This window comes from Coenobita brevimanus, chromosome 86, assembly GCF_032717465.1.
Source record: "Coenobita brevimanus isolate Jiangsu-jjx chromosome 86, ASM3271746v2, whole genome shotgun sequence".
In the NCBI taxonomy this organism is placed as follows: Eukaryota; Metazoa; Arthropoda; class Malacostraca; order Decapoda; family Coenobitidae; genus Coenobita; species Coenobita brevimanus.
In genome coordinates this window covers 29,018,900-29,028,899 of record NC_137039.1, presented here as the reverse complement: position 1 = coordinate 29,028,899, position 10,000 = coordinate 29,018,900, and the positions used below count along the sequence as shown (strand labels likewise).

The window sequence follows — 10,000 nt, the reverse complement described above, 5'->3', positions numbered from 1 at the left end:
GACAGATAGAAACAGAAGAATAGAAAGATAAACAGAAAAAAGGAGTAATGCCAGACCGCCAATGATCCACGATACACGGAGAGAGAGAGAGAGAGAGAGAGCCGCGGTACAAGAACTCTCAAAGCCAGAAGGGCGAAGGATACCCGATGTACGATAATCCCCTGAAATATACGAGGTGCATTGTAGCGAGTCCCCAAGCCAGGCCGTGCGGAGGGATTCTGGCCAGAGTATCAGGGCCACTTTATCGGCACTTAATATCCACTTGAGCACTTTATCGGGCGCTTAAATTCTCCAGAGCGGCTTATCGGCACTTTAACTTCCCTGTATTGTCCCCCGCCGATATATTTCACCCTTCGATATTTATTTTCCTCCGGTCTATGATAAATTTTACGCAACGATATTTTTGGTCATGTGTACCATAAATTTTCACTTTGCTATATTATGTCTCCAGGGTACGATAGATTTTCCGCTTTACGATATTCTTTCCAGTATACGATAAATTTTCCACTACGATATTTTTCACTACGATAAATTTTCCACTACGATACTTTTCTCAACTACAATAAATTTTTCACTATGATATTTTTCTCCACTACGATATTTTTTCTCCACTATACGATAAATTTTTCACTATACGATCCCCTCCAGTGTACGATGAACTTCTTTTACGATATTTTTGTCTCCGGTATACGATTGTTTTTCACGGCGCGACATTTTTTTTGTTCTTCCCTGTGTACAATAATTGTTTTGGGGTATGTTAATTTAGGCGGCTTTTCTCTTGTGGCTTAGACAGATAGCTAAACGATAGATAGATAAGCAGATGGTGTGTGTGTGTGTGTGTGTGTGTGTGTGTGTGTGTGTGTGTGTGTGCCAGCGTGAAGATCTCAGAGTACTGGTTAACTCATGCATTAGAGTTAGGTTGAGGAGGGGTGAGAGAGTGTGTACCTAGACGGGTGCTACGTGCCCCCTGTTATGAGGTGGGAATATAGGCAGAAAGCTAAGAAGAGCACGGAACGTACGAGAGAGAGAGAGAGAGAGAGAGAGAGAGAGAGAGAGACTGACTTCGGTTCCACTCACGTCAAACGAAGCACGAAATTCCTCCATACACGAGCGAACACGAAGGGGGGAAAATCCGTTCCGACTTCAAAAGAAAAATAACCAAATTCGCCACACACACCTTTTCGGTCCCCACACGAACAAATAGACAGACATACGTGGCGAATATTAATGGGCGTGGAAGGGGAATATTGACGAGCCGAAATCAATAACCCTCCGCCACAAAAGGAAGGAGGGTAATAATAATAATAATAATAATAGCCGAGGACGAAATTGCCTAACGCGATGTAAACAAAGAGACGCGGGAAAATGGAGGTTTTGGTAGCGATTTTAGGTTCGGTCCCTTGGAAATTGGGATTGACTGGCTACTCGTTATTGACTTAGAGAGAGAGAGAGAGGAGGAGAGAGAGAGAGAGAAGAAAGCAGCGACGGGAAGACGACGTAAAATGCAGACGAAAAAAAAAAAAAAAATGATACGAAGAGAGGGGAGAGGGACAAGAATAACTGGCAAGCACTTGAAAACAAATAATAGTAATAATAATAATAATAATAATTACTGTTATTAGTATTATTATTATTAATGTGTTTTCTCAGTGGTGATAACAGGAGAGGTGGTACAAATATGACGTGGTGAAAATTAAGAAAGTGATGATGAGAAAGATGAATATATTTACAATGACAGGTATTTGTGAATATAGTGATGGTGGCATGATAATGGCGAAAAGCATAATATTGTAATTTAAGTGATGATGATGATGATGATGATATTCTGGTGGATGATCCTAATGATATTTAAGCTGATGATGATGATATTTCGGATGATGATACTAATGATGTTAAAACTGATGATGATGATGATATTACAGATGATGAGATCTGATGGTGTTAAAATGGCAGTAGTGATGATGGTTATAATTATGGCAAAAATAATGACTGATTAGTGGCAATAATTTTGATGGAAATAATTAATGAGATGATGGTTATAAAGACGATGTTGATTTTATAGTTAGTGAGTCGTTAATGTCGTATGCTCGTTGACTAATGAATGTGTGTGTGTGTGTGTGTGTGTGTGTGTGTGTGTGTGTGTGTGTGTGTGTGTGTGTGTGTGTTTTAAGGAAATTCTGCTCTTCGACACTATTTCCTCCATTTTCATCATCTATCCTTCGTTTTCTCATCCTTTCACCTTCTTCTCTCATCTCCTTCCATATCCCTCTCCATTTTCTCCACGTCCTTCCTTTCCCTCCCTCTCATCTCTTTCTTAATTCCCCCCCTTTTTTTTTTTCCGTACTTCTGTCCCTCTCTTCTCTCTCCCACGCTCCTCTCTGTGTGGCATCAGAGGACTTCACTTCCCTCTCCATCTCGCTATCCTTTCGTTTCCTATCCCACTGATCTCCTACCTCGTCTCTCTTTCTTCAACCCCCTAATCCCCTAATCCTCCAGTATCCAACTCTTCCTTCCCTGCACCTCCACAACACTTAACCCTCCTCTACCCCTTTGCATCCCTCCACACCCTCAACCTATCCTTGCACATCCGCGTCCCTCTCTCCCTCCACATCACTTCCCTCTCCCATCCCCCCACATCACTTCCTTCTCCTCTCCCCTCACATCCCTCCACATCCCTTTACCCTGCCCCTCCAGTCCCCAAGCCCCCCCCCCCAATCCAGCGGCGCCCGCCCCCCACTCCACACACGGATCAAGTGTTGCCCAAATGTGTCTCAGATCTTGCTTGAGTCAGGTGGGTTCGGCACTGGTTCGCTTCTCGTCCCGTGCTGCCGAGCCGAAATACTTTCACTTCGGCTCCAGTTTTTTCTCCTTTTTTGGACCGACCTGAAATTAAATTTAGTTCGAGAGAAAAAAAAAATAAGCTGGATACATTTGGGAATTCAGTGTCTTAATTGTAAGGGTCTTATATATATACCTGTCTTTTGTGCTAACCTGTCCGAGTGCTTGAGTCGAAGCTTCACATCTCAGTTCCGTAGACGCGTTGGTAAAATTTCTGCGACCCAACTCAAATTATCATTAAATCTGCCTGTCTGATACAGTTGGACCCTGTAATACGGCCTAAACCCTGGATACATCTTTGCAAGCTTCTTATTCCATCGTATATCGTTGACCGTATACTTTTAGCGTGTAGATCAACTTGCAATATTGTGGAGGTAACTTGCATATGCCTCTTGCACGATAACATCTAGTCTTTGACGTGAATGGTGGGGTGATGCTCTGACATGTATTCTTCTTATCTTAGGTTTAGCATGAACTTTGAAGAAGAAAGTTTTGCCCAAAAGAAGTCTGTTCAACTTTAATTTTTCATTTTTCTACCTCACTGTTGCTCTCTTACTACGTGCAATATAATTGGCTTCATATACCACCAACACTTGCTTTGGTGGACCTGTCTCGAATCACTGACTTCGAATTTCTTGTTTCAACTCTCATAATTCAAATCACCTGTTTCGAATCTCTTGCTTGAAATCACTCACTTCAAATAACTTGTTTGAAATAATTTTTTTTTCTCCTAAATCACCTGTTTTAAGTAACCTGTTTCAAATAATTTGTTTCGAATCACTTGTTTCACATCACCTCTCTGGCAGTTTGTGGTGGCTAGGGTAAGAATTTCAGCCAGTTTCCCCTGTTGCATTGTGTATGAACCTGTGTATTTCCCTCCATAAGGCTCTGGTAAAACATGGAGCCTTGTAGATTATAAATGTGTACCCCCTTCCATACCTTACTCCCTTTTTTTTTTTTTTTTTTTTTTTTTATGTAAGTACACCCCTCTTCACCACTCCCCCCAAAAAAATTCATACATTTTCCATTTTCTTTTTGCCTTTCTTGGTGATGGAGAGATTTTTTAGTATATTTTTGTAACTTTTTTTTTTTTTTTCATTAACACTTCAACTGTTTTGATTTTTTTAAGTTGTCTGCCATCCATAACCCTACCTCGTTTTATTTTATTTTTTTGTAACTATATATTTGTAACCCTAACCCCAATTCTTTTTTCTTTTACATACAGGTTATAAGTGTATTTTTTGTGTATACAGGCCAGTAGTATGTCTCCCTTTTCCTGTGTTTTCCTCTTTCGTTTCTTTTCTTCACCAGATAACACTACACACTGTTTTGTTTTCATTTTCAGAATTACATTACACAAGTTACACCTCAGAAGTACCTATATTCTTGTTTTACATTTCAGATATACAAATACAGATGCATAACTTTCACTTCTCCAGGAAATACATAAAACCGTACTTCAGGCGGACAGATAGATAGATAGATTGGTAGTTAGATGGATAGAATGATAGATAATGTCAGTCTTTTAAGCCCCTCAGTTAGAAGAAGGAGTGACCAACCAAGTGATGGCTGGGTGGGCAAGGCAGGTGGGAGGTAGGGGGGGGGACATTTGACTGAAAGTAGAGAAGGGGTTGTTCCTGAGGAGGGACAGAAAATTCCTTGGAAGTCGTTTTGCCTTGCCCTCACCTCCAAGAATGCTGTTAATTTCCCTCTTCTTCTGCAGTCAGTTTTTCCCTACTCTTGTCAAACTTTCCCTTCTTCTGCAGTCAATTTTTCCCCTCTCCTGTCAGACTTTCCCTTCTTCTGCAGTCAATTTTTCCCTTGTCCTTCTGTCAAACTTTCCCTCCTTCTGCAGTCAATTTTCCCCATCTCTTATCAAACTTTCCAATTTTCTGCCGTCCACCATTCTCTTTTTGGGGGGACAGGGAAGTAGTTGGGGGATGCTCGTTAAGCCAGACTGTTGAGCTGACCGGTTGTATCAGTGCCACCACTTGAAGGCATCCCTCTCTGGTAGCAAGGGAAATGACCTCCAGTAAAGAAGTGCCAGAGAACTGCCTGGAGCCCACCGCGGTACTCACAGCCACTCTCCTTGATCAAACTACCATGGCCTAACTTATGGCACCCTGACTATGGCGCCGTAAGTGCGTGCCTGAGTGCTGAGGCGGCCATACTTGAAGGGGGAGTGGCACCGTAGGGATGTGGTGCTTGGTAGGAGAGTATGCCCTTAGAAGGAGAGTGCCATCATCATCATCATCATCATCATCATCATCATCATCATCATCATCATCATCATCATCATCATCCTTTTCAGCATAGTCATCATCATCATCATCCTTTTCAGCAGTCATCATCATCATCATCATCATCCTTTTTAACATAGTCATAGTCATCATAATCCCTTTTAACAAAGCCATCATTATCATCATCATCCTTTTCAACATAGCCATCATTATCATCATTATTATTTTTATATATCACCATCATCATTATTTTTGTATATCATCTTCATCGTCATTATTATACATCACCATCGTCATATTACCATCATTATCACCACCATTTTCATCCCCATTATCCCCATATAATTACCTGTGAGAATATAACCAATTATGCCAGCCCCTTTCATCCTCTTACCCTAATATCCCCATTGATTACAAGATCGTTTGCTCCCACAGAATGTTTTTGGTAAAGCTTCGTTCATTTTATTCACTCTTCATTCATCGTTTTCGTCACTTATTGAAGGAACTCATTTTATTCACCCTTCTTTCATCATTTTCATCATGCATTGAACTCATTTTCTTCACTTTCTTCATTTATTTTCATTACTCACCGAAGGAAGAGGAAACTTTACATATACAATATAGTGATTGTATTTTGCTCGGTTTCTCTCGACTTTCCTCCAGACACTTCAAATTTGATGTCATTCCTTCATTCCTTCATCAATTGACTCCATTCTGGGCACAATCGTTCCTTGGGCAAATACCCTTCAGGTGTCTTGTTCATTTTATTGGGGGAAAGGGGGGGGGGAGAGGTTGAAGTCTTCTAATACGGTTTGTGGGGTCCGTAGTCAGACCAGGGAAACGGGTATATAGTGAAATATGGCTAAATGAGTCCGTAGAGTTTCCAAGATTTTCCAAGGCAGGGTGGGGACCATTACTATATATCTTTTGAGTTTTTTTTTTTTTTTTTTTTTTTTAACCCTCCTACACACTCTTGGGAATATCACAGTCCTTTAATATTATTTTCTTCGGTATTATTCCTTATCCTCATCAGGTATTTTCCTTCACATATTTCCTTGATTCATATTAATTTCCTGTTTTCTTGTATATTTTTTCACATTCATTTTCATTCTCTTTCCCGTATATTTTCCCATTCATTTTCATTCATTTTCCCATTAATTTTCGCTCATTTTCTCCATTTTCATCGCCTTCACTCATGTTCTCCTTTCATATTGTGTTCTTGTGTATTCTCGTTTTACTGCATATTTTACCAGCTTGTCTCGTCACTCACTTTCCTCATTTTATCTCACTTTCATCACTCATTTGCCTCATCAGTATTCCTTAGTCACCTTCCACACTTACCATACTAATTATTCATTTTTATCGCTTTTTTTTTGTTTTTGAATTTTACTTGAATATTTCCTCACTTTCCTCCAGGTTTTCATAACTGATTTACCTCATATTTATCGCCTATTTTCTTGGTCAGTTTCATTTCCTCGCTTATTTGGGTCAGTCATAATCATCTCACATTTTCCTCACTAAATTGACTTACTTTGAATATTTTTTTTTTATGATTTTGTCGCTCCTAATTGAATCCTCTTTTTTATTTTTATTTTTTTTTATTGGCTCACATTTCCCCAGTTTTCTCCCAAAAAAATTCAGTTTCCTCATTTTTTTAACCTTTTTTTTATATATATACACATTTGCCGCTTTTTCCTCACATATTTTCCTCACATTATCCTCCCCTACTTTCCTCATATATTCCTTACACATTGTCCTCACATATTTTCCTCACATTATCCTCACATATTTTCCTCATATATATTTCTCATACACTGTCCTCCCACATTATTCTCATGTATTTTCCTCACATAATATCCTCACATTATCCTCATATTTTCCTCACGTATTTTCCTCTTTTTGTCACTCATTTTCATTCAGTTTTTCCCTAATTTTCCTCTTTTTTCTCTTAACTCATTTTTTTTTTCCATTTTAGTCAATTTTTTTCATTTTCCTCATTTTATCCTCAGTGTCCTCATTTTCACCATTTATTGTCGTCACTCATTTCCCTCATTTCCTCATTCTTGCCTCATGCCTCCGTTTACGTGGAGCTCATGTACGTCACACAAACACACACACACACACACACACACACACACACACACACACACACACACACACACACACACACACACACACCAGTACCGTATCCTTTACATATTTTTTTTTATACTTTTACATATATATTCTCTCTCTCTCTCTCTCTCTCTCTCTCTCTCTCTCTCTCTCTCTCTCAGCACGCATCATCTTAGCACCGCGGCATGACCCCACTGTGCATGTGCTACGTAGTGTGTTGTGATGTGCATTTGTACTGGCATGTGTTAGGTGTTACGTAGCACTTTATTATCCCCCACTCCCCAGCACATCCCTACCCTCACCTAGCACCTGTCCTCACCTAGCACCAGTCCTCAACTCCTAGCACATCCCTATTCTTGCACCTGTCCTCTCCTACCAGCTCATCTCTATCCTCACCTAACACCTGTCCTCACCTCCTAGCACATACCTATCCTCACCTAGCACCTGCCCTCACCTCCTAGCACATCCCTATCCTCACCAGCACCTGTCCTCACCTCCTAGCACATCACTATCCTCACTTAGCACCTGTCCTCACCTCCTAGCACATACCTATCCTCACTTTGCACCTGTTCTCACCTAGCACATATCCTTGCATCCTAGCACATCCTTATCCTCACCTAGCACATCCCTATCCTCACCTCCTAGCACATTTTCCTCACCAGCATTTTCCTATCCTCATCCTTCATCATTCTAGCACTCTCTCGTCTCGTTCCTAGCACTCTCTTCTAAGCACAGGCGGCCCTAGCACATAGCCATCTTCCTAGGACTCTCTTGCACACTATTTTCTCACTTTCTCTATTTCTCTAACTTTTTTCTCTATCTGTAAATTATCCCCTTGCCATCACGCTAAGTTCGGATCTCTCTCTCTCTCTCTTTCTCTCTCTCTCTCTGAGCACGCTATGATAGAATGCATGCATATCGCTGTTCCCCTTTCTCTCTCTCTCTCTCTCTCTCTCTCCCATCCTTTCCCTTCCATCCCTTCCCATCCGTCTATCCTATCATTACGCTTCTCCCATGTCGCACCTTCCCCTCCCCTCCCTCCCCTCCCGTCCCAGCCCTCCCCCCGGTTTCCCCACCCTAATCTCAAACCCATCCTTCTCCCCATCCAACCTCTCATCGCTCCCCAGTTCCCCTCCTGTGTCCCCCCATTCCGCACTCCCCAGGTACCCTTTCCCCCTTTTTTCGCAGTGTTCATTTTGTTCTGCCATTTTCCTTCCTCTCCCGAACCACCTACTCATTCCCAAAATTTCCTTCCTTTTTTTCCTATTTCCTGTCACTCCTCAAACTCCCTTTCCTCATAATCCCTCTATGTCGAACTTCTCTCCCTTTTTCCACACCCTCCCTTTCTCCAATTTTCCCTCCTGTCTTCCCTCTTCCTGCCCCCTGCTCCCTAACTTTTCTCTCCCCATTCCCCAATTTTCCTCTCGTTTCTCCATCTCCGTTCTTCCTTCCCCTTCCTCAACTCCTCTTCCTCTTCCTTTTACCCCCACGTACTCCCCAACCTTCTGTTTTCCTCCTCAGCGCCTTTCTTGTCACCCCTTCCCCACCTTCTCTTTCCCCTCTCCCCACTTACCCTTCCTGCCTTCATTTCCCAAACTCCCCTGCCTTCCCTCACACCCACCAATGACACTCCAAACTCCGCAATTTCCATCTCCCCATTTTTTCCTCTCCCCAGTTCATATCCCTCCCCTCCCCATTCCCCCACCCCAAGTCTCTCCACCACCGCCCTATCCCCTCCCAACTCCCCTCCCCAAATCCCTAGATCCCCACTTTTCCCTTCCTTTCATCTCTTCCCTTTAGCTTACCCACTCCCTATACTCTCACCCATCCCTACCCCTTCCTCTCTCCTCCCCTTTCCTAAATTTCCCTTATGTTTCCTGTTTCCCCTTTCCCCTCCTCCCTTCTCCTGTCTCTTCTTCCCCCTCCCCCTCCTCCCTTCTCCTGTCTCTTCTTCCCCCTCCCCCTCCTCCTTTCTCCCCTTCCCCTTCCCCATCCTCCCTTCCCCAGCTCTCCCTTTTTCCTTTCCTCTCCCTTCTCTTGTCTCCCCTTCCCAACCCTCCCTTCCCCAGCCCTCCCTTTTTCCTTTCCTCTCCCTCCTTCCGTCTCCCTTTCTCCCTTCCTCCCTTCCCCAGCCCTCCCTTTTTCCTTTCCTCTCCCTTCTCCTGTCTCCCCTTCCCAACCCTCCCTTCCCCAGCCCTCCCTTTTTCCTTTCTTCTCCCTTCTCCTGTCTCCCCTTCCCAACCTTCCCTCCCCCAGCCCTCCCTTTTTCCATTCCTCTCCCTCCTGCCGTCTCCCGTACCCCCTTCTCCCTTCCCTAGCCTTTCCCTTCTCCCTTCCGCAGCCCTCCCTTTTTCCATTCCTCTCCCTTCTTCTGTCTCCCCTTCCCCTTTCCTCGCTTCCCCCTTCCCCATCCCTCCCCTAAATATATCTCCACTACCGCCGCCATTACAATCAGGAGGCATTCAAGGTTTTTTCTTAATGGTGTCCGTCCACAGGTCTTGACATCGCTTGTGATAACACGGAGCAGAAACACGTACGGAACGCGCTCGACGTCCTCAAGAAGAACCCCGTTGTTATATACTGGATGAAGTTCCGTAATTGCAACTTGCCGCGGATCTCCGACTACGTGTTCCTTGGGCTGGAGGTACGGCATCTCAATATCATACGGAGCAACGTGAGCGCCATCGAGAGGTCGTCTCTGTCTGCGCTGGGGGGTTCCTTGAAGACCTTGGATTTGGCGAACAACAGGATCAAGGAGGTGAGAGAGAGAGAGAGAGAGAGAGGGAGGGAGGGAGAGAGAGAGAAAC

The 10,000-nt window shown here is 43.2% G+C and overlaps 1 protein-coding gene across 2 annotated transcripts in view; it reads left to right on the top strand.

The window, feature by feature from the left end:
- LOC145410530 (uncharacterized) overlaps positions 1 to 10,000 on the top strand; it is a 192,618-nt gene that overhangs the window by 149,742 nt on the left and 32,876 nt on the right. For both annotated transcript variants that reach the window (XM_080280643.1, XM_080280642.1), the window contains exon 3: positions 9,689 to 9,951. In XM_080280643.1, coding sequence (XP_080136769.1) covers positions 9,689 to 9,951 — 263 coding nt within the window. The remainder of the gene's footprint in view (positions 1 to 9,688; positions 9,952 to 10,000) is intronic.